This window comes from Heterodontus francisci, chromosome 8 (genome assembly GCF_036365525.1).
Source record: "Heterodontus francisci isolate sHetFra1 chromosome 8, sHetFra1.hap1, whole genome shotgun sequence".
NCBI lineage: Eukaryota > Metazoa > Chordata > Chondrichthyes > Heterodontiformes > Heterodontidae > Heterodontus > Heterodontus francisci.
Genome location: NC_090378.1, coordinates 25,940,241 through 25,965,726, shown reverse-complemented (window position 1 = coordinate 25,965,726; position 25,486 = coordinate 25,940,241). Strand labels below are relative to the sequence as shown.

The 25,486-nt window shown below is 42.3% G+C and overlaps 1 protein-coding gene and 1 long non-coding RNA gene across 15 annotated transcripts in view; one reads left to right on the top strand and one right to left on the bottom strand.

Annotated features, from left to right (window-relative positions):
- Positions 1 to 16,958, bottom strand: part of tlcd4a (TLC domain containing 4a) — a 68,564-nt gene extending 51,606 nt beyond the window's left edge. For 2 of the 13 annotated variants that reach the window (XR_010975481.1, XM_068036835.1), the window contains exons 1-5: positions 16,592 to 16,803; positions 16,078 to 16,159; positions 14,346 to 14,434; positions 13,897 to 14,042; positions 1,322 to 1,483 (exon numbers count right to left, since the gene is read on the bottom strand). Coding sequence is in view for 12 of the 13 variants with exons in the window: in XM_068036835.1 (XP_067892936.1) it covers positions 1,322 to 1,470 (149 nt within the window). In the remaining variant the exon portion in view is untranslated. The other 11 variants (XM_068036836.1, XM_068036842.1, XM_068036840.1 and 8 more) reach the window with 11 other exon arrangements.
- LOC137372714 (uncharacterized) lies at positions 16,154 to 19,177 on the top strand. 2 transcript variants are annotated; one of them, XR_010975482.1, is made up of 5 exons: positions 16,154 to 16,225; positions 16,595 to 16,724; positions 16,876 to 16,931; positions 17,139 to 17,220; positions 18,430 to 19,177. It is a non-coding gene; the product is annotated as an uncharacterized lncRNA (long non-coding RNA). The 2 variants fall into 2 exon arrangements; XR_010975483.1 differs by lacking the exon at positions 16,876 to 16,931.
- Positions 19,178 to 25,486: the final 6,309 nt, after the last annotated feature.

Below are 25,486 nucleotides of genomic sequence, written 5' to 3'. Positions count from 1 at the left end.
TCATTAAATCTGCTCATTTGTACATTAGCAGCAGGAAAAAAAACCATAACAACTCTCAGATTATTGTAAAACCCAACTAGCTTTCTCGTCTTCATCAGGGATGGGAATCTGCCACTCCTACCTAGTCTAGCCTACACGCAACTTCCATCCATACCACATGGTCGACTCTAATTTCCCTCAAATAGACAAGGAAGACACTCAGCTGCAAACAAGATTATCACATCTAAGGGCGGAACAATAAAGCCAGCCTTGCCAGAATTGTCAACATCCCAAAAATAAAAACGTTAAAAGCAACGCAAGCTTGCTTTATTTCTATTCCCTACCCACCCTGTACATTTTAGAGCATAAAGGTTTTATGAAAAATTATACAGTGCAACCTTGAAACGAAGCTTGGTTTTATGAGTATGTCTGGTTGTACCATTATGCAACTCCACCTTGAAAATTGCAGTTTATTAGATATTCTTTATTATACCTTTAAACCAAACTACTATATAAAATTGTCTGAAAATACATTATACATCAGAGAAACTGTCCCATCCCAACAGTTTGCCATTTTAAAAGATTAGACAACATAATGAGTGACAGAAAATAAATTTTCATCTGATACCAATCATTAGATCATGAGCAGGGAACAAATCAAAACAAACAGTCATCCACCCAGGCCATACACCCCATTCCATTTTAAGGGGAGACAGTGATGTAGTAATGTCACTGAACTAGTAATCCAGAGGCCCAGGCTTTCCCTAGTGACCTGGGTTCAAATCCCATCACGGCAGCTGGTGGAATTTAAATTCAATTAATTAATAAAAATCTGGAATTAAATGCTAGTCTCAGTAATGATGCCATGATTGTTGTAAAACCCATCTGGTTCACTAATGTCCTTTAGTGAAGGAAATGTGCCATCCTTACCTGGTCTGGCCTTCATGTGACTCCAGACCCAAAGCAATGTGGTTGACTCTTAACTGCCCTCTGAAATGGCCTAGCAAGCTACTCAGTTGTCAAGGCCAATTAGAGTTGGGCAACAAATGTTGGCCTTGCCAGCAATGCCCACATCCCATGAAAGAATAAAAAAAACTCGTGAACTTTCAAGTGGTAGGACACATAGAAGCGCTACTGGAGTCTCCGAGCAGGTCACCGGGCCATCCCATTAGATGCCTGATGGGGTGTCTCAAGGATAAGTTACATGAAAAAATTAGTTTTAAGTTTTAACAAAAAAAAAGACCATCTAGGCTATCATTATCAATGTTGTAAATGCGCCTTCATTTGAATTTGTCTATTCACATGCTGTATGTTTCCTGCAAATAATCTCAAGAAAGTATACCTGGAGTTCCATTCAGTCTTCTGATCATCAGTCAGTATGTAATACCCCTTGCAGAAAATTACAGATATCCTTGCACTTAAATAATGGAACATAATTTGAAACACAGTGAAACTAGTTACAGCAACAATCAGCCAATCAAGCGAAGCCATGACAACTGGAGCTCTGTAAGAAAACAAAAATTTAGTAAAATATTCCAAGTAAAATTAGGACAATTAATAATTCAATTCAATAACCCAATAGTACAGTACTAAGGACATATTTACTTTCACAATTTCAAACTAAATTAAACATTTGAAAATCTCCAATCTTTTTTTTTTAGAAACCAAAGAAGAGATAGCTACAAAGAAAATGCAACTAACTTTCTAAAAATGTATTTGGTATTCAACAATGGTCAGCAGATTTACAGCTTTAACAAAAATTACTGAAGGACCTGATAAATGCACAATTCAGGCCTGCAGTCAGAACTGATCAAATGACAACAGTTGCCAATGCGGTAAAATAAAGATTAGGATAAGTACACACACATTTTAAATAGCTTGATAAGTTCAGTTAATTTGGAAGGCATGCCAAAGGATTGGAAAGTGGTTTACATAACTCTATAAAAAAAAAAGGGTTATATGACTTGCTAGAAAACTACAGACCAGGGGCGGCACAGTGGCGCAGTGGTTAGCACCGCAGCCTCACAGCTCCAGCGACCCGGGTTCAATTCTGGGTACTGCCTGTGTGGAGTTTGAAAGTTCTCCCTGTGTCTGCGTGGGTTTCCTCCGGGTGCTCTGGTTTCCTCCCACAGCCAAAAGACTTGCGGGTTGATAGGGGCAATTTATAATGGCCAATTTATCTAGTATAGGTAGGTGGTAGGGTAATATAGGGACAGGTGGGGATGTGGTAGGAATATGGGATTAGTGTAGGATTAGTATAAATGGGTGGTTAATGGTCGGCACAGACTCGGTGGGCCGAAGGGCCTGTTTCAGTGCTGTATCTCTAAAAATAAAAAAAATAAAAATCAAACCAGCAAATCTAAAAGGCGTTGTGGGAAAATGATTTAGCAAGTTGAAACACTAAAGAAAAGCATTAGCTAATGAAAGGGCAAAATCAGCAGGGACTCAGGGAAGCAAGGACTGCGAATCTCCTCAGGGTTGCATGCGCTCTGCCACTGTAACGTTACTGGAAGTGCAGCAGAAACTCAGTTTACATGCAACAGCCAGGGTTGTCAGCTCTCCCAGAAATGAAGTTGCTCTGCCAGGCATTGCTGCCAGCAACCCGGGAGAAAAATACTTTGTGGCTCCAAGGTTTCTCTGCTGGGATATAAACGGTAACAGCAGCCGCCGCGTGAACATTTGTAACAACTTGACTGTACTGAAAGGACAGAAGAAATCTTCATCTCTCCGTTCCAACTCTGGGTAATTCACTATATCTCCCAGAACACCTGCAGTCTCAATATTGGCGTGTGGAACATCATCCTGCAGCCATAATTTCACTTGATTTAACATACAGCCGTTAATACCAACTTGCCTTTATACAATGCTGTTACGACCAGGTGAGAAGGGGTCTAAGGGTTCCCTCTCAGCCTTTGCCTGGTTTAACCGTAACAGAGTTTAATTTTAGAAACACTGTGTTTTTAGCTCCCCCCTTCAGTGAATCCTTGTTCACTGCTCCAATTGTAAGGCAAAGAAATCAGACAGGTTTCCTTAGATTTAAACAAGAAAGGTAGAAGTTTATTTATCTTAAACTCTAATCCGGTTAACGAGTACGAATATGTGACGTAACCATGCATACGCGATAAACACACGCAGATAGGGACAGAAAAAGAGGAAAGAATAAAGGGGAAAAGTTTGAAGCAATATCTGGGAGTTACTTACTGTCCTTTGAGTTCAATGTGGAGTCTTTGGTTGACTGTAAGTCCTGCTATTCATTGGGGCCCAGTTCACGCTTCAACTTGTTTCGATGTCAGAGGCTTTTCTCTCGAGGTGTACGTGTCTTCCGTGGGTCCGGTGGCTTGGGAGAAAGCGAGAGAGACAGCCAGGAGAGAGGCTTGCTTGTACCAGCTTCAATTGCAAAACTGCCTTCTGTTCCTTTCGGTGCGGCACAAATAAAAAACCAAGTTGGCCAGCAGGTCTGCCATGTGACTAACTTTCTTAACTACTTTTGCGTTTGTGGATTGTATTATCTTAGCAGGCCCTGGCATGCACTTCCTGCACCTTCAATGTCTGGTGATCAAAATCCATTTGGGTTAATTGGATCAGGGAATAGTCCTTTGTCTCCACAAGCAGCGTCTCTTAGTATGCAAATGTCCTTCCGGCCCAAATCTCTGGTGACCTCATTAACAAGTAATTTCTTCACTCCAGCAACAGTTTAAAATTGATGTTCAAATGATGAAATTAATATGCCTCATTTTTGGCAGGTAGGGGTCTGCATGACAATGCCTTGAGCATCACAAAGAAATATCCCAAGACTCTTCCCACAAAGCTTTAGACAGACTCAAGTGCATGTCCAAAAGCTTAGTTGACAAGATGGCCAGGGTCCCTCCTGGCTTTCAATTCTGATCATTTTAACTCTGTTCTTTGTCATTAACCCACCTTTTTTTTTCCTGCGTTTTTTGGGATGTGGGCGTCGCTGGCCAGGCCAGCATTTATTGTCCATCCCCAATTGCCCATGAGAAGGTGGTGGTGAGCTGCCCTCTTGAACCGCTGCAGTCCATGTGGGGTAGATACACCCACAGTGCCGGTAAGAAGGGAGTTCCAGGATTTTGACCCAGCAACAGTGAAGGAACGGCGATATAGTTCCGAGTCAGGATGGTGTGTGACTTGGACGGGAACTCGCAGGTGGTGGTGTTCCCATGCATCTGCTGCCCTTGTTCTTCTAGGTGGTAGAGGTCGTGGGTTTGGAAGGTGCTGCCTGAGCAGCCTTGGTGCGTTGCTGCAATGCATCTTGTAGACTACAGCCACTGTGCGTTGGTGGTGGAGGGAGTGAATGTTTGTGGACGGGATGGCAATCAAGCGGGTTGCTTTGTCCTGGATGGCATTGTGCTTCCTGAGTGTTGTTGGAGCTGCACCCATCCAGGCAAATGGAGAGTATTCCATCACACTCCTGATTTATGCCTTGTAGATGGTGGACAGGCTTTGGGGAGTCAGGAGGTGAGTTACTCGCCGCAGGATTCCTAGCCTCTGACCTGCTCTTGTAGCCACGGTATTTATAGAAACATAGAAACATAGGAAATAGGAGAAGGTGAAGGCTGTTCGGCCCTTCGAGCATGCTCCGCCATGCATTATGATCACGGCTGATCATCCAACTCACAACCTGTTCCCACCTTCGCCCCATAGCCTTTGATCCCTTTAGACCCAACAGCTATATATAACTGCTTCCTTGAAAACATACAATGTTTTGGCCTCAACTGCTTTCTGTGGTAGTGAATTCCATAGGCTCACCACTCTCTGGGTGAAGTAATTTCTCCTCATCTCAGTCTTGAAAGGTTTATCCCATATCCTTAGGCTATGACCCCTGGTTCTGGACTCCCCCACCATCGGGAACATCCTTCCTGCATCGACCATGTCAAGTCCTGTTAGGATTTTATAGGTTTCTATGAGATCCCCCCTCACTCTCCTGAACTCCAGCGAATATAATCCTAACTGACTCAATCTCTCCTCATATGTCAGTCCCGCCATCCCAGGAATCAGTTTGGTAAACCTTCGCTTCACTACCTCTATAGGAAGAACTTCCTTCCTCAGATAAGGAGACCAAAACTGCACAATATTCCAGGTGTGGCCTCACCAAGGCTCTGTATAATTGCAGCAAGACATCCCTGCTCCTGTACTTGAATCCTCTCGCTATGAAGGCCAACATACCATTTGCCTTTTTTACCGCCTGTTGGACCTGTATGAGAACACCCAGGTCTCGCTGCACATTCCCCTCTCTCAGTTTATAGCCGTTCAGATAATAATCTGCCTTCCTGTTTTTGCTACCAAAGTGGATAACCTCACATTTATCCACATTATATTGCATCTGCCATGCATTAGCCCACTCACTCAACTTGTCCAGATCACCCTGAACCCTCTCTACATACTCCTCACAACTCACCCTCCCACCCAGTTTTGTGTCATCTACAAATTTGGAGATATTACATTTAGTTCCCTCATCGAAATCATTAATATATATTGTGAATAGCTGGGGTCCCAGCACCGATCCCTGCAGCACCCCACTAATCACTGCCTGCCATTCGGAAAAAGACCCATCTATCCCTACTCTTTGTTTCCTGTCTACCAACCAATTTTCTATCCATCGCGATACACTACCCCAATCCCAGGCACTTTAATTTTACATGCTAGTCTCTTATGTGGGACTTTGTCGAAAGCCTTCTGAAAGTCCAAATAAACCACATCCAATGGCTCCCCCTCATCAACTCTAGTTGCATCCTCAAAGAATGCTAGTAGATTTGTCAAGCATGATTTCCCTTTCGTTATTCCAGGCTGACTCTGCCCGATTCTACCACTGTCCTCCAAGTGCTCTGCTATAAAATCTTTGATAATGGACTCTAGAATTTTCCCCACTACCGACGTCAGGCTGACTGGTCTATAATTCCCTGCTTTCTCTCTACCTCCCTTTTTAAATAGTGGGGTTACATTAGCTACCCTCCAATCTGTAGGAACTGTTCCAGAGTCTATAGAATCTTGGAAGATGACCACCAATGCATCCATTATTTCTAGGGCCACTTCCTTAAGTACTCTGGGATGCATACCATCAGGCCCTGGGGATTTATCAGCCCTCAATCCCATCAATTTCCCCAACGCCATTTCTACTAATACTGATTTCCTTCATTCCTCTCTCTCACTAAGCCCTGTGTTCCCCAACATTTCTGGGATGATATTTGTGTCCTCCTTTGTGAAGACAGAACCAAAGTATGCATTTAGTTGGTCAGCCATTTCTTTGTTCCCCATAATAAATTCCCCTGTTTCTGACTGTAAGGGACTTACATTTGTCTTCACCAATCTTTTCTCTTCACATACCTAAAGAAACTTTTACAGTCAGTTTTTATGTACCCCGCAAGCTTTCTCTCGTACTCTATTTTCCCCTTCTTAATCAATCCCTTGGTCCTCCTTTGCTGAATTCTAAACTGCTCCCAATCCTCAGGTCTGTTGTTTTTTCTGGCAGATTTATATGTCTCTTCCTTGGATCTAATGCTATCTCTAATTTCCCTTGAAAGCCATGCTTTGGTTACCTTTCCCGTTTTACTTTTGTGCCAGACAGGTATAACCAATTGTTGCAGTTCATCCATGTACTCTTTAAATGTTTGCCATTGCCTATCCACCATCATCCCTTTAAGTAACGTTTCTCAATCCGTCAAAGTCAACTCGCGCCTCATACCTTCGTAGTTTCCTTTACTAAAATTCAGGACCCTAGTCTCAGAATCAACTATGTCACTCTCCATCTTTATGAAGAATTCTATCATATTATGGTCGCTCATCCCCAAGGGGTCTCGCACCACTAGATTGTCAATTATTCCTCTCTCATTACACAATACCCAGACTAGGATGGCCTGTTCTCTAATTGGTTCCTCAACATTTTGGTCCAGAAAACCATCTCGTATACACTCCAAGAATTCCTCCTCTACAGTATTGTGACTAATTTGATTTGCCCAATCTATATGCAGATTAACGTCACCATAATTACAGATGTTCCTTTATCGCACGCGGCTCTAATTTCCTGTTTAATGCCATTCCCAACATCACCACTACAGTTTGGGGGTCTATATACAACCCTCACTAACGTTTTTTGCCCCTTAGTGTTTCTCAGCTCTACCCATACAGATCCCACATCGTCAGAGCTAATATCTTTCCTCACTATTGCATTAATTTCCTCTTTAACCAGCAATGCATCTCCACCGCCTTTTGCTTTTTGTCTGTCCTTCCTAAATACTGAATACCCCTGGATGTCCATTTCCCATCCCTGGTCACCTTGCAGCCATGTCTCTGTAATCCCAACTATATCACACCCGTTTACATCTATTTGCGCGATTAATTCATCCACTTTATTGCGAATGCTCCGCATGTTAAAGCACAAAGTCTTAAGGCTTGTCTTTCTAACATTACTTGTCCCCTTCCCACTATTTTTCACTGTGGTCCTGTTTGATTCTGGCCCTTCATTTCTCTGCCTATCACTTTTCTTATTCCCCTTTCTGTCTTTGATTCTCGTCTTTGATCCCCCTTCCTCTGACTCCTTGCAAAGGTTCCCATCCCCTGCCATTTCAGTTTAAACCCTCCCCAACCACTCTAGCAAATACTCCCCCTCGGACATCTGTCCCGGTCCTGCCCAGATGTAACCCGTCCAGTTTGTACTGGTCCCACCTCCCCCAGAACCGCTCCCAATGTCCCAGGAATCTAAAACCCTCCCCCTCACACCATCTCTTCAGCCACGTATTCATCCGATATATCCTGCTATTTCTACTGACTAGCACGTGGCACTGGTAGTAATCCTGAGATCACTACCTTTGAGGTCCTACTTTTCAACTTACTTCCTAGCTCCCTATATTCTGCTTTTAGGACCTCATCCTTTTTTTTTTACCTATGTCGTTTGCACCACATACCACGACCACTGGCATTTCACCCTCCCACTTCAGAATGTCCTGTAACTGCTCTGAGACATCCTTGACCCTAGCACTAGGCAGGCAACATACCATTCTGGAGTCTCTTTTGCGGCCACAGAAACATCTATCTATTCCCCTTACAATTGAATCCCCTATAACTATTGCATTCCCACACTTTTTACTCCTCCCCTGTGCAGCAGAGCCAACCGTGGTGCAATGAATTGGGCTGTCGCTGCTTTCCTCTGAGAGGTCATTCCCCCCAACAGTGTCCAAAGCAGTATATTTGTTTTGCAGGGGAATAGCCACAGGAGATTCCTAAACTGCCTGCATAGTCCTCTTGCTCTGCCTGGTGGTCACCCATTCCCTTCCTGCCTGTGGAGTCTGAGCCTGCAGTGTGACCACCTCTCTATACGTGCTATCAACGGTACTCTCTGCCTCGTGGATGCTCCACAGTGTTCCCAGCTGCCGAAACCCGGGCTTCCAGGAGCTGCAGCTGCAGACACTTCCTGCACACATGCCATACCTAGGAGATGGCATACCTGGGAGATCTGGGATCGGGATTGACATTTAAGTTGGTAAGAGCAGGGTGAGGGGAAGTGGACAATGTGTCCTTTAAATGTTGACAGCTGCCCACTGAGTTTTCACAGGCTTGAGCAGCAGCTGTCGATGGGCATCTTATCCAGCTCGGCACCCCCTATAGGGGATCTGCGACATGTGAGCAGATTGATAAGTAGCGTGGATCTTCAACCAGATTAAAGAATATTCACTGAAGCAGACAGTCTAAAACAGGAAAAATAAACCAGGAAGTTTCACTTCGATTTAATCATGCACAGAAAGTGAAATTGAGGAAAAGAAAGATGGGATTAAGAGGTGAAATACAGAAAATTTAAAAAAACTCCAACATTAATTGAATTCCAAGGGAATGAGACTCCATATTTGTAAAATTAAATTTTCAGGGCCAGAGATGACTGGCTGTAATTATACCATATAATTAAAATTTCACTAATACCTGAATGCACCAGCCCTAACTTTTCCTAGCATGTTTAATGGGCAGGTACTGCAACTTCACTCCCTTAGTTCAATGCTCAGTCTATTGGTCAGGTTGTTACAACTTGTGGAGGAGTAGGGCAACCTGGACCACAAACCCTACATTTAACAGCACCTGTGCAAACTCTAGAAATTGCTGCCCAATTTATTTCATTCTAACAGTGAGCATCGTTAGCCTCATCGTGATTCTTAATACAAAATCCAGGCTAATGCGCTTTATTACAGGAGTTAAGCAGCTTTGATGATTATCGGAGGATTGAGCCTCAACTCCCTGAAGCTGGATTCCCTCAATGGGGGGGAAGTCAGTGAATTAAATGTTTGTTTTTGTTTTATAAATTATTATTAGAACATATTGTGTATTGGCAAACATTGCATGCAAACTTTGGTTAGAATTTACTTTTTCTTTAAATATTACTGCTTCTTACCTTTCAAATTCACTTGTCTTCTTGCTTTGATTCATAAATTGATTCATAAATTCATACATCAGTGAAACTTTTGTAGTCCATAAAAACAAAATAGATTAAAATGTTTTGTCCAGCCCTTGCTGATGCCGAGGCAGTCAGTCAATGAAGGTAAATGCAGTAACATTTTCAAAGTGATTGAATGCCACCTGATCAAACTACAGAAATTAAAAGTTGCCAATCCTAGTTTCCGCCACACTTAATGTGATGGTATGGCAATGGCGCATGAGCACCTCAAAGGAATTTTATGGCCAAAGTCATGCTTAACTGTCCTGCTGGCGTTTTCAAAGAAACTTTTGCCGCAATGCACAATGGAACTGCACTTATCATATTTGGATTCCAAACTCAAAAGGAGGAAGAAACTGAGTTTATTTTCCTCCAAGCCTCACTGCCACCCAACTTTCTATACAACAGTGTTATGGCCACATGGTGTGAAGTGGGTAGTTCCCACTGTACAACTCCCCACCTGACCATAGCAAGTGTATTTTGTATTAGAGTTCAGCCCCTTGGTGTTTTATTTTTCAAATAACTAGACAGCAACAGGTTTTCTTGTACGTTTTAAAAGCAGAAAGTCAATTGTTTATTGACCAATATGCCTTATCCCAAAATTGTCGCAACCGCGCACGCATACGAAAAAACAGAGGAAAGTGAAAGGTATTTTTTAATGGGGGAGTAAGGTTACAATAAATCTGTTGAATTCTCCAGACTCAAGTTCTAGATGGCTGCAGGCCTGAAATGAGTGTAGATTTCTCTCTTGGTTGAAGGTTCTGTTGAACACAGTGTGTCACTTTCAGCTCTCTCTGCTGCATAATGTCCATGTCGGATTTTTTCAGTAGGGCATGTGCTTTCTGGCTAGCTGGAATGCCAGCTGTTACAAGTCGCTCCACCTTCTGGGTCAGTTTCTCTCTCTCCCTCTCCCTCTGGTTGTCTTTGTTTTAAGGTAAAACTGTATCACCTCTCAACACCTGTTCAAAGACACTCTCGTTTCTCTCCCATGGTGATCACACAATGACCCAGGATGTGGCTACTTCATACCGCCTTTGTTTTAGAAGATGACAATTCAATTCTCGAATTCTTTTCAGGATAGGTGCAAGATGGGTTTCATCAACACCTTTTGACTTTGAAGATTTGTCCTTTGTCAGACTGAATACACAAAAGGCTAACCCCCTTTTTCTTCAGCAGCCATTTTAGACCATTGTTCACTTTTTAAAATAAAGGTTCTTTTTTTTAAAAAGACAAAATGCATTTTTTCGTAACTCTTCAAAGTTAGTCCGTGAATGTTGTATCATTGCACTTCCAATGAGAGAGACACCTTCCCCAAAAAGGAAAAAAAATGAAATTCCTTGGATTTCATTTTTATCTTGCTTGTTTTTTGGGGGTTTAGAAAAAGGAATAAAGAAACAGTAAGACAGTTTCAGGTTACATCACTTTACACATTTATTTCATTCACTGCTCAGCCTTCCAGCCCACTTTTTTTTCTCAGCATCCTTCCTTAGATAAGGTACCATCAAAAAATTGCATTTCTTTTGGTTACATGTTGTCAACTGGGGTTGTAGTTTCTCATGCCAGTTTGTACTACTTTAGAGTTGTTAATCTCCAGGACCATGGGATTATTGGTGAAGCTTGTATTATGCAAATTTATGTTACTGCTTGTGGCAAGATTCTCTGTTTGCACAAGCTTTACTCTCTTGACTAATGCTTCCACAATACATGGTGTTAACCATTCAGGTTCTGGCACACTGATAGTTCTTATTTCTAGAGTGATAGTGGGTGATACATTGTTTTTTTTAGCCCCAGCAAGGCATCTGGGATTTCTTCCTGCCACTTATTCTGGCTGGGTTCTGACTAAATTGTCGGGTTTGATTAGTTTTGGAGTTGGAACCTGATTGTGTGATTCTTCAGTGGGTAGATCCATGCTGACCTCAATTTTAGTTCTCTTTTGATTTTCACAAGTGTGGTTCACTTTAGGGCATGTTACCTTCCCTTTTCCTTTTATTTCAGAGATAACTATTTCTCTAACCTGCCCCATGTCCTCTGAGACACCACTGCTCACAAGTGGTTGTCCAGCTTCCACTGCACTCCCCTGTGGCACTTCAACTAGGTGAAGCATCTCCTTCATTCTTGGCTTTCCTGTTTGGGGACTTTCCTCATCCCCATTTAAATCTTTAAAAAAGGTTTCAGCTAACCATGTCTCGATTGCTTTTCTTTTAGTTTTTTCTGCTTTTATCGTAGCTTCTTTAAACCTTTTTTGCTCTATCTGGGCCCTTTTAGATTATTCTGGCTCTACTGCCCTCTATGGCATTTTTGGGACTTTCCCAGCCCTCTGCAGTTGTACTGAGCACTTTTTTGTCCTCTCAGTTTCTCCAGTCTCCATGGACTGCTCTGGACCCTCTGGGTACAATAATGTGCTTCCTGCCTGGTCACTGCCCAGCAATAGGTCTCCCCTGCATGGGTAAGCTCAGAATGATTCCAACTGTCACCACCCCAGTGACCAACTTACTCTGCAAGTAGATTTTAACGAAGGGAACTTTCAAGCATTTGCCAGTAAGCCCTTTTACTAATAACCATGGTATTTGTTCTGCTTTCCAGTGGCATTTCTGTTGGTTTGGCTGCCAGTAGGATCTGAAAACAACCAGTATCCCCGAGGATGGTTATCTCCATATCTGGGATTTTCGGCAGTCATTTTGGACCATTGTTCACTTTTTAAAATAACGTTTTTTTTTTAAAGACAAAGTCCATCTTTTCATAACTCTTCAGAGTTAGTCTGTGAACGTTCAATGTGCGTGACAACAGTGACTACACTTCAAAAGTAGGTTATTGGCTGTAAAGCACTTTGAGACATCCTGAGGTTGTGAGAGACACTATATAAATGCAATTTATTTCTTTGTTTTTGTAGCAGACTGAAGTTTCCATCAGCAACCTTGAATTCTCCCGAGCCACAATTTACATGTTGTTGCATTCAGTGAATAGCAGTAGCATGCTTCTGCATTTACAATATACAATGTAATACTGGGTTATGTATTGAAAGTCTTATCAGCTGTCTGCTGTACACTTCTTATCTCTTCCACATGAGGAAAAGCATCACACTGTCAGTCCATGTAATTCCAGCTAAAACTACAAATATTTATTGCAAGAAACATGTTTACATCACAGGGCCATGTTAGCTCCAAAGCTAATTTAAATGTAAATAGGACTTAAAATTAATTAAAGTTGACCAGAATTCATTTACTTTGGTTAAAGTTAGGGCAATTAGTAGAAATAATTCAGACAAAAATTACAAGCAAATGCTGGTCAAGGACATTTACCTAACAAAGTTGATCATCCAAAAGGACATTCACATCACAACATATCCGCCCTCCAAAGTGGATAAGATATTCCTTCATTATGTGAAGCAATTGAGTACCCCACTTGTTTCGTTAAAAAAAAGTTCAATTTCTATTTACTTTTAGTCCATTATCCAATTAAAATTACACTGATATACTCCTTACTTTGACCCAGGAACAGCTATCTGGATTCCTTCCCCACAGTTGCTGTTAATATTTATCTCATGATAACTTTACAGTCAATGAACAGTTGTTAATCCTGCACACTGTAAGTCGCTCTGCCTCCATCCTACCATAGACTGAAAAACTTAATGCAGTTATATGACTTTTTTTCTCACACTCTAGATTTTGCATCAACTGCCCTACCAGCTGCAGTGCAACCATCTCTGGTGCGAAGCAAACTTAAAAAATGTTCCCAGTTGACACATTTTGGAAGTCAATTTAAGTTGGCTAACACAAGCAAAAATTTAACTGTTCAGTCAGCTCTGATCTAATATTAAAACATTTTTACTGGCAAGCAGGCCTGAGCACATTTATGCACAGAGAGCTACACATGCACATTATGCATGCACACCGGGCTCTGCTTGCTAATCAGGAACTGCCATTATAACTCAGCATTGCAAGCTCTTCAACATTCTATGGAGCAATCAGGATAAGAGTCCTATTAAAAAAAAACCAAGGCACTCCTTCATGCAATCGGTCAGTTCCTTATAATCTGGAACGAGTAAGCAACTGGCGCACAAAATTTTACAGTAACGGAGTGTAAATTACACAGCAAGATTCCATTGAGTCTAAAACTAGGTTTCACGTGTCACCACGAATCATAACGTGCTTTTAAAGTATTCATCAAAACTGTCAGTTTCTTCTCTTTACTACAGTAACTTAAAAAACTGTTCCAGAAGTAAATAGAGGAGGAAAGTGGTGCCTAATTTACATAGACTAAGCAGACCACAAAGGTCCAAAGCAAATCTCGTGAAAGGCCCATCTCTAGCGATCGTTATTTGTGGTGAATTGTTTTGAGCTGGATTACTGATCCAAGGGTGAAAATGGCAATTTTTTGAGAGGCTGGGCCTTGAGGCTAAGAAAGAACAGGGAACAGAGAAATTTAAATGCTTTGAATCTGTCATGCTAAAAAGTTAAAGTATTGTGTAATAGTAAACTTGTTACCTGAGTATTGATTAGTAGGAGTTGAACAGCTACACCGTTGTCCTGGAGATTGAGCAGGATAAAATAACCAAGACTTTGAATGCCACCAGTATCTCAGCAGTTCTGGTTCCGTATATCTCACCAGCTTTGAGTACACAAGTCAAGCTCTTCAAGACAAATAGGCAGGTGGAGAAAAAAAGCCATAGTAAGAAGAGACACACATAAACAAGCACCTTCCCAATCCCACTCACAGGGTATTAAAATGTCAGATTATGTTAAGCGGACCGATTTATAAATATCAAAAAAATCAGAGTGGTGCTCATACAGCGAATGGTAATCAAATGGAAAAATTTTAATTCTTCAGATTTCTGCATGTTTGATAAGAAAATCCAAACGTAGCTCAAGAAACATACAGCTAAATTCCTGTTACTACTTAATATCCTTCCAAAGACCCAATAACTATAGGTTACCTAGATTTCCAACCATCAAGACATGCCTCTTCTTCAAATGAACGCAACAGTAATTTTCAGCCTACTTTGACAGACCATTCATCAGAAATCTAGAGTGCAACATGATGACAGAAAACTTTAAAATCAATTAATAAAGCTTCCCATATTCCATCCCAGCAATATGCTTCAACTTGATCCTCAGAAAAGGTATCTACTACTATGTCATAGCAACAACCTCATGCTTTTAAAAAAAAAAAGTTTTGTACACAGGACTCAAACCCACTTGAAATTGGGTTGAAATTCCCAAATTCAATTCACTTTGCTGAACGATTGAGTGAAGAGATTTTCCTCCCATCCGTCGAGGTTGTGTTAGAATTCTGGTTTCCGAGATCTAATACAGTAGTCTTGACCCACTGTTAGGCTGTGAGGCTACCAAGCAATGCAGCCAACTAATACAGTAAATACATTACTATGTCAGGATTCATGTGGAACAGACTTGAAAAGGTACAAATTTGAAGACTCAGCCGAGTAAGCCTGCTACAATTACTCAGATTAAATACTAAAATCCTAATGTCTGCACGATAACTAGCAAAAATATAATACCAAAAATGTGAAGGGGAACTGAAATCTTGAACTGTACCAGCCCACCTACAAGTTGTCACTCTCTTATTCTTTCTTGTTCCCATTTGATGATGTACCATTAAGACATGCAGCCTGGCTAACAGCTACAGGGTAACTTCTAATGGCACAATTGTGGAAATGATACATTACATCATACAAGATAACTTTAACAACAGTTTCTTTGTTATCAGAGAGATACAGGAAACGTGCGCGCTATCTGAAAAAGGTGTGCAAACACAGCATTGATTTTTGATCTGTGTGCCAATTTTAAGAGTCTCGTGTGAACAAACTCGCTGAAATCAGGAAATTGCTACATTAGGAATCAGAGGCACGCAGTTGTATTCTAACGCTGTAGTCCACCATGTCAGCTGTCAGCAGTGCTTAGCCTGCAGGAGTGGTAATTAAACACGCAACTGATGCTGGTATGCATTATGAATAACCTCATACATTCTGCATCGCACACTAAACAGTTTTACCACACACACCTTCCAGCAGTGCAGCTGTACCTACACACGGACTGCAGCAGTTCAAGAAAGCTGTTCACCACCACCTTATCAAGGGCAATAAGGAATGTACAATAAATGTTCACCTTGCCAGTGGCACTCAAATCCCATTTTAAAAGATTCCAAAAGCAATGGAATTGTATAGCAAAAAGAGCTGATATCCATAATATATAAGAATGATACCAAAACAGATTGATGCCTCTACTGTTATGAGACAAGCCAGTACAGATAAAGCAATTAAAGTAGTCAAACCATGCTAAATTCAATTTAACTAAAAATGCCACCTTCCATATTTTGCACGTGATATTTATAATGAATATCTGCAACCTTCAGGGCGTTGAAGTCAACTCATTACTGTAGGTACCACGAAAGCAGTTTAACTCCTGCCCTCCCTCAATCTTTCCCTTCATCTACAATCTTTAGTCTACAATCCAGACTTGATTTGCTTTAAGATGATTAACTGATTTACCTACTCCCCTATGGTCCTTCACTTTAGCTTCCCATTTTTTTTTTAAAAAAGCTCCACAATCACTGGATAGTTCTGTTCGCGTCCTTAATTGCTAATTTAAAAAACCCCAACACATTAGCCTTTTCTCTTCTCAGTGTATTTCACCTCTCCACCAACCTACAGCAGCAAGACTTGATCCGATCGAAGTCACCTTCTCTCCCAAAAGCGAAAGAAAGCCCTTCTCCTTTCAGGGCTGGGTTTATCTGAAGGAGCAAAGGTTACAATTGACTGAGTAATAAACACTGGGGATGGGTTTAATCCCGGCAGCAGTGAGTACCTGTTTGATGCCCTGCCTCGGGGATTCTTTCCCTCCCTCAGGAGGCCCAGGTGTGCGTTTACCTGGGCCCAGGTGTGGGGTTGGGCGCGGGCTACCGGCTCTGGCCGGGCAGGATAGGGAGACCGGGTCTTACCGTGGGAAATGCACTGAGTGAAATGCCGCCGAGTGCGGATGCATCCGACGCGGAAATGCCTTCACCCCAGGCCGAGGCCTTGCCGCCCTCAGCGGGGCCTGGCCTTGGCCTCGTCACCCCGGCAACGGGGCCACTCCAGGGCACAGCAGCCTCTTAACATCGTTATTATTATTATTATTATTATTAATGTTATTATTGTTCCCTTTCTGTCCTCCATCTCCTCACCAGCGCCGGGACAATGCTGCCAGCTCCAGCCATCAGCAACCGCTGCTGCTTTCAAAGCCACATTCCAAACCTCCGCAACTTGGGATTCCTCCCACTTCTATTCTGCTTTTCTTCACCTTGATGCATAAAAAAGGTACGTTTTATTTCAAATAAATAATCCCCATCAGTTCAGAGACACATCAACCTTCCCTTCTCACCAGCTCCTAAGTGCTCACTCACCATATGTCTTGCAGGTTGAGTTTTTCTTTCTCTCTTTCAATATAGTTTTTTCCTTCCACCACCAGGGTCAATGTATTTCCTTCAACTACAAGTCACATCAAATGAATCCCTTCTGGTCTGAGTGAGTTTCAGCAAACACAAACTCTTTTGAACCTCCTTTTATAAACTCCACTTCCTCCTCCTCACAAACACAAGACTTAAGTTGAATTATAATTAAAATATATTTTTATATGTTATAATTAAAAATGTAGTCTATTTTCAGATTTGTGGCACACAAATTACTGTCTAATTTTCTATGTTATCTCTGTTAACCACTGACCACCTCCAGGCGCTTATCCATTGTCTCTCGAGATAAGGAGGCCAAAGAAGAATTCGCCAGTATTAGTGAATTATTCTGATGAAAGGTCCAGGTTTGAAGATTTATTTGTCTTCTATCTTTTCAGATGCCAATGGGTGCTCTGTGCGTTTTTTAGATTTTATTGGGTTTTAAAATACAAGTGAGTACTAAAAACTGTGGGCTGAATTTTACCAGCCCCTCGACGCCGTGGGTCGCGGCAGCGGGGAGAGGCCCGCCTCGACCTGGCAGTGAGGCCTTCATCTACATATTCAGATGAACAATAATGAGATTTAAATTAACTTACCTGCAGGCGGCGGCCGTCCCATGCCAATTTTACAGCTGCCGAACGCAGCTCGCGTTCCGTATGGAGTTCCAAGGCGAGGACCTGGTGGGGAGGGTGGGAGGGGTGGGGGAGCAAGAAAAACAGTTTGTATTGACTGTGGGATGGTGGGAAGGGGTCGAGGGTCAAAGGGAACAAATTTCGTGGAGGAAAGTTCAGGATAGTAATAAAAGTTTATTATGGTAGGGGGGGGAAGATCAAATTTATATATAAGTTACCCATTGACTGGCGGGAGACGTCGTTTAGAGTAGAAACAACATTTTATTTTTATTTCCTGGAGATCGGGACATTTAAATTTTAAAATGTTACTGAAGGACTTGAAGCCTTTTAAAAATGGTGCCGGCGCCTGCACAGTGGCACCCGACGCCATTGCCGGGGACATGTTGGCCACCCCCTCTATGGACAGTCGCTCCGCCCTCTCTATTTAAATCAGTCCTGCACGTAATAGCACGGGGGCTGTGCGGTGGCACTTCCATGTCGGAAGGCTGCCGCTCTCACAGCAAGCTGCCGTGGAGCGCTTGTATAATCCAGCCCTGTATCTTATTGTAACCTTGAACACAGAAAAACACACATACATGTGTGTTCCACGAGGGATGATTGTTAACTAGGATGGAAAGAATTTGTATGTAATTAATAAAAATATTCAATCACCTTCAAAGGAATTTAACTACCAGTTGAAATATTGGCCCAGATTTTGTAGTCAGCAGCGAAGTAATGGTGCTAGCCACTGACTTTGAAGAAAGCTGCCCACAATGATGTAGCAATTTCTGAGGCATAGTTTATGCTTCTCCCAATGGCAGTTTAAATCTGGTGCCAAGTCAATGGGATGTCTTGGTGTTCAGCAGCAGTTGTGTCAGCAATAAGGTAAGCAGCCAATCAATGTTGCATTTCTTCATGTTGGCTTTCAGCACATCCTTGAAGCGCTTCTTTTGTCCTTCTCAGGTGCGTCTGACCTGACTGAGCAGGGAGAAGAAGACCTGCTTTAGGAGCCTGGTAACTGATATTTGAATTATATGACCAACCAACAAAGCTGATGGCAGATAATCATATCCTCGATGCTTGTGGTACCTGCTTGTGAGAGAACACTGTCCTCCCACTTGATATGTAGGATCTTCCGCAGGCAGTGTTGATGAAATGACTCAGTATTTTGAGATGTCTCCTGTACGTTGTCCATGTTTCAGCCCCGTACTGTAAGGTAGGGATCATGACCGCATGATAGCTTGGCTTCAATTTTAAGAAGCACTTCAAAGGATGTGCTGAAGGTCAACATGAAGAAATGCAAGATTGATATCAACTCCTGGGAGACCATTGTCCTGGACCTAACTAGATGGAGGCAGAGTTTGTGGGAAGGATCCCAGCATTTTGAAACCCAACGACGACAAAATGAAGAGAAAAGGTGAGAGCGGTGCAAAGAACAAGCCATGACCCAGACTAATAATACATGATCAGACATCCCACATGGCAACAAACTCCTTACATGCCATAAAGTCTGTAGATCCCGAATCGGATTCATCAGCCATCTTCAGACTCACGGAGGACAATCATCCTCACCTGCAAGAGATAGCCAATAAGCAGTCAATCACATTGAAGCATTCACAGAAAGCAAAACAGGAATTTTAAAAGCACTTAATATACTTCACTTTTACTTTAAACTTTCAGATAACAAAATAAATGAGGATTAGATTAAGATGAAGCAAAAATAAAGAAACTTAAAACAACTTATTTTAAAAATATGTGGAATTTGTTCTATCATAATGGAGAAATTTGGCATTCCACAAATATATAATTATCTTCTCAGGACCAGTGAGGCGGGTGAGCGGTAACTATGAAGTCAGTGTACTGTTAAAATCCCAGTTACACCTCATTCATCAAGGTGCAACTTTTCAAGGGTTTTTACAGCGAGTCCAAAAGACGCTCTTGTCAATTCAATTGATTTCCCATTAATTGCAGTCTGAGGGGGTGCCTCAACAGCGCACTCTCTGGAGAAGCATAGAATCACTGACAGCAACTTCTGGATTTCTGCATTATTCTGCACAAGTGGATTCCCAAAGTCTCTTTTAGTGGAGTAATGACTGTGAATATTGATAGTTCCGCTGTCATTACTACTTCAAAATCCAGGCCCTATCGGTATTCAGTTTTCAGCATGTTCCTTCAGCTCACAAACATATTCCATATTCCGTCTTTCTTGTTCACTGGGAAGAATGACGTATCACAGGATATGAAATAAAGCTAATAAAATAAATGGACCCATCACATGACACAGAATGGAAAATATCTAAGATGGAGACATTTTGCTTCAGCTGCACAAACCCTGTGAAATTCATGAGTGATTGAATGAGAAATGGGTCCAACTGGGCAGTTAGCCCAGTGAGTGAGTTTTTTTTTAAGTAAGATTAAAATTAACATCTGACGTTGCTGTAACTGAGAAAATTCAAAGGTAAAGCTATTATTAGAGAATTAAGTGCTCACAAATAGATTTGGACCAAACATTTTTTGACCAATATAGAACAGTTTAGCTTTAAGTGCTAAATCTGTATGGTGGGAAACCCCACTGCAATAGAACAGAAGACTTGTGAAATTTAAGCAGTTTGTTTTTCATTAGTTGATCTAATTAGAACCTGATCTGCAGCCATGAATTAAACGTGCATCAGCTAGATTCAAATTGGCTTATGTTTTGACATGGTTATCTTTAGCAACAGAGAACATAAGAAATAGGAGCAGGAGTAGACCATTTGGCCCCAGGATACTGCTGCACCATTCAATAGGATCATGGCTGATCTGATTGTGGCCTCAACTGCACTTTTGGCCTGCCCCCCACAACTTACTTGTAGATCAAAAATCTGTCTAACTCAGCCTTGAATATATTCAATGACTCAGCCTCCACTGCTGTCTGGGGTAGAAAATTCCAACGATTAATGACCCCCTCAGAGAAGAAATTCCTCCTCATCTCTGATTTAAATGGGAGGCCCCTTATTCTAAAACTGTGCCCCCTAGTCCTAGATTCCCCCGCGAGCAGAAACATCTTCTAAGCATCTACCCCATAAAGATTCCTCAGAATCGTGTATGTTTCAATAAGATCATCTCTCATTCTTCTAGATTCCAATGAGTATAGGCCCAACCTGCTCAAACTTTCGTCATTAGGCAACTCCTTCATCTCAGGAATCAACCGAGTGAGCCTTCTCTGAATGCTTCCAATGCAAGTATATCCCTCCTTAAATTACGTTACGACCAGGTGAGAAAGGGATCTAGGGGGTTCCCTCTCAGCCTTTGCCTGGTTTAACCAGAACAGGATTTAATTATTTTAAAAACATGTTTTTTTAGTTCTCCCTTCGTGAATCCTTGTTCGCTGCTTTCCAATTGTAAGGCAAAGAAATCAATCAGACAGGTTTTCTTAGATTTAAACATAAAAGGTGGAAGTTTATTAGTCTTAAACTCTAATTCGGTTAACGACTGCGAATATGCGACACGACCACGCTAGCATGCATACGCGATAAACACAATGCAGATAGAGACAGAAAATGTAGAAAAAATGAAGGAGACAAGTTTGAGGCAATAGCAGGGTTTCTATTAACGGTCCTTTGAGTTCGATGTAGAGTCTTTGGTTGCCGGTAAGCCTTGCTGTCTCGTTGAGGCCCAGTACACGTCTTAAAACCTGTTTTGATGTTGGAGTCTTTTCTCTGTTGCGGTTTAAATAACTTCATTGGATCTGGAACTTAGTGGGAGAGAGAGAGCCAGACAGGAGAGAGGCTGTTGTTCTAAGTTTGGTTGCAATCTGCAGTCTCTGTCTTCAAACTGTCCTGTGAGCACAATTCAAAACTCTAAGTTGGCCAGCAGGTTAGTCATGTGACTAACCTCTTATTTGGGAACAACCGCTCCTGCGGTTTGTGACTTTCAAAGCTCTTGGTGGGTGTAGTCCTGTCTCTTACATGGACAGGACAGGATTAATATTCACTTGGAGAGGCAGGGATTAATCAGGGATAGTCAGCATAGCTTTGTCAGGGGAGATCGTGACTAACTAACTTGATTGAATTTTTCGAGGCGGTGGCTAGATGTGTAGATGAGGGTAAAGCAGTTGATGTAGTCTACATGGACTTCAGTAAGACTGCTGGGGGAGATTCTTTGCTAATCTTCCCTTTGTCCTTTGGGACACTCCTGCTTGCAGGTATTTGTCCAGATTCTACTGCATTCCCCTGCGACACTTCGACTAGGTGAGGCATCGCTAAGGGAGAATCAGTGGATGTGGTGTATTTGGACTTTCAGAAGGCTTTCAATAAGGTCCCGCATAAGAGATTAGAGTGAAAAATTAAAGCACATGGGATTGGGGGTAATATACTGGCATGGATTGAGAATTGGTTGACAGACAGGAAACAGAGAATAGGAATAAATGGGTCTTTTTCTGAGTGGCAGGCAGTGACTAGTGGGGTACCGCAGGGGTCGGTGCTAGACCCCCAGCTATTCACAATATATATTAATGATATAGATGAGGGAGTTAAATGTAATATATCCAAATTTGTAGATGACACAAAGCTGTGAGGAGGATGCAGAGAAGCTCCAGTGTGATTTGGACAGGTTGAGTGAGTGGGCAAATACATGGCAGATGCAGTATGATGTGGATAAATGTGAGGTTATCCACTTTGGCGGCAAAAACAGAAAGGCAGATTATCTGAATGGCAAAATATTCGGAAAAGGAGAGGTGCATGGCGACCTGGGTGTCCTTGTGCACCAGTCGCTGAAAGTAAGCATGCAGGTGCAGCAGGCAGTTAAGAAGGTGAATGGTATGTTGGCCTTCATAATTGGAGGATTCTAGTACAGCAGCAAGGATGTCTTGCTGCAATTATACAAGGCCTTGGTGAGACCACATCTGGAATATTGTGTGCAGTTTTGGTCTCCTTAGCTGAAGAAGGATATTCTTACTATGGAGGGAGTGCAGCAAAGGTTCACCAGACTGATTCCTGGGATGGCAGGACTGACGTATGAAGAGAGATTGGGTCGATTAGGTTTGTATTTGCTGGAGTTTAGAAGATTGAGACGGGATCTCATAGAAACCTGTAAAATTCTAACAGGACTGGACAGACTAGATGCCGGAAGGATGTTCCCGATGGTGGGGGAGTCCAGGACTAGGGGTCACAGTCTAAGGATAAAGGGGTAAGCCATTTAGGACTGAGATGAGGAGAGATTTCTTCACCCAGAGAGTGGTGAGCCTGTGGAATTCTCTACCACGGAAAGCAGTTGAGGCCAAATAATTAAATATATTCAAGAAAGAGTTAGATATAGTTCTTAGGGCTAATGGGATCAAAGGATACGGGGAGAAAGCGGGAACAGGTTACTGAGTTTGGATGATCAGCCATGAGCATATTGAATGGCGGAGCAGGCTCGAAGGGCTGAATGGCCTACTCCTGCTCCTATTTTTCTATGTTTCTATGTGGCAACTCCTACAGTACTCCACCGCATATTTGTGGAGTTTTGGCCAGTCAAACTGTTGTCTTATGCATGCACAGCCACTGCCACAGCCATTAAGAGTGGGGTGTTCTTAACATTTCTCTCCGGTACCTCTGTGGCACCACTAACTAGTGAACCACTCTCCACTCCTTGCTCTCAGGTCTGTGAGGAGAACTCCACTTCCTCCTCAGTACCTCATTATTTAGATAGTGGCAATCAGTGACTCCCTCTGCTTCAATTTCAGATTGGGCAGTCTGTGCTAACTCTCTCAGTACTGGGTCAGCTCGCTGAGCCTCAGCTAGGGAAGATCCATTTAACTCATTCCCTGGGTCTTCTAACTTTCCAAAGAAAGTCTCAGACAGACATATCTCATGGTCATCTACCTGCAGTGCCAATGCAGTCTCCTCTAGGGGAGCTGTTTGATCATGGCCTGATTCACTATACATTTAGGGAAACGGCAGAAGACTGTTTCCTGCCACGGCCCTGTCTCTCTGACATCCGGCACTCTCTCTTTCACTACTGGGGAAGCTACCACCTTCGTCCCCGCCAGATCATTACCTAGGAGCAGGCCAACCCTGTCCACAGGCAAACTAAGGACAATCCTTATAGTCACCAGTCCTGAAACTAGGTCGCGCTCCAAGCGGTGTAAAGGTACAGGCATACACTGCCCTCCAATACCATTCACCACCATTCTGGGGTTTACTGCACTCTCTGGGGGAAAGGTCAGGCCTTTTCCCAGTGAAACAGCAGTGGCCCCTGTGTCCCTGAGAATCACTATGGGCTTACTTGCCCCACTCGAGGGGTATGGGGTTACTCTCCCTTCAGACACAAAACCCCAGTAACCTTCAAGAATCCTATTAAATTTTTCTGCACTTGCTTGGGTAGGCTGCCAGGGTCTTACTCTTACTGCAGTTAAAGCCACAGCTTGTTCTGCTGTGCTTTCCATCAGGGTCCCTTCTTCACTGAGCAGGTGTGCCCTGATTGACCCTACAGGTTTTCCTTTAGTTTCCAGCAATCAGCTCTTAGATGCCCTGCTTTATTACAATGGAAGCACAGAGGCTTCTACTTACAGCACCTTCCTTTTTGGCTGGAGGAGAGCCCACTGTATCTCCTGATTTTCCCTCCCAGGACTGCTTGGGCTTCTATCACCTTCTCACTCTTTGTCGTTGTTGGATTTGTGGGGTTGACTTGGAAAGATTTACCCCTGGGGAACCAACTTATAAATGAGAGCAAACTGATTGGCCAGCACTGCTGCTTGCTGGGTTCTATGAACCTTCTGTTCCTCTACATGTGTCTTTATGGAGAGTGGGAGAGAACTTTTAAATTCCTCTAGCAAAACTCCAAGTTGGCCATTTTGGGAACAACCGCTCCCGCGGTTTGTGGCTTTCAAAGTTCTCAGTGAGGGGATGTAGTGCTGTCCCTTACACCGATAGGATGCGGATCACCATTGCCCAGATCAATCTCTGTTAATTGAATCAGTGAGCAGTTCCCATTATCTCTCCAAGCACTGTCTCTTAGTATGCAAATGCTTTCCAGTCACTGCTGATCTCTTTAAACAAGTCATCTCTTCACTCCAGGAACAGTTTAAAATTAATGTCCACGTGATGAAATTAATATGCCTCATTCTTGGTAGGTGTGGGTCTTCATGACAATAAGCAGACCAAATTGTACGCAGTGCTCTCGGTGTGGTCTCCCCAAAGTCCTGTACAGTTGTAGTAGCAATACAGATTTCCATTAAAGAACTTTTTCGATGACTTGGGTAATTAAGGCATTTGGGAAGCTGCAAATTTTTCCCTTACTAAGGGGAAGAGAAAAATATTTCAGGGATTCCCACTCAATTGGTGTCCAAAGATCCTTACTGGACAAAATTTAGCTCAGCTGTGATGCTGCCTGGAGTTCAATAATCTGAAGGGGGAGGGGGGGAGGGGGGGGGGGTCAGGCAAATGGATGTTTTTTTACAGATGTTCAGTGTTTTGTTTTTCTGCAGTTATTTTATTACTTTTGTTTTAGTACACCACATCTCTTTTTGTTTTTTCTCCTTTCTATTTCATTCTCTAAGTATTAGGCATGAGAGTCAGCTGCATGTTTTTTTTAATTATTTTTGCATAAAAGTCAAATCCAGCACACCATTACAGAAAGCAGACAATTTCAAATTAAGCAATTTTTCAGCAAACCAAAACACAAATAATCTGGTTTACAGTATAATTTATGGCCCCTGCACAGTTATAGTTTAAAAATACAATGTTTTGAGCAAATTTAATATAAATTATTTTCAATGCTTACCTGGAGAAAGATTAAATATAGCAAACTTAACTAAAATATTGAATAATCAGATAAACTGTGGGATTTTATAGTGAGGACTATAAACACAATACTTAAGAAAAACTTGCATCTTTCCTTCTTCAACAATATCTCAAGCAGCACCTATGCTATCCAAAAAACACCTGCTTAACCAACAGCCAGTGGCTTCTACATCTTGAGTGTCAGCTGTGGCTCAATTGGTGGCACTCATGCCTGTGAGTCACCAGGTTTGGGTTCAAGTCCCACTCTGGGGCTTGAG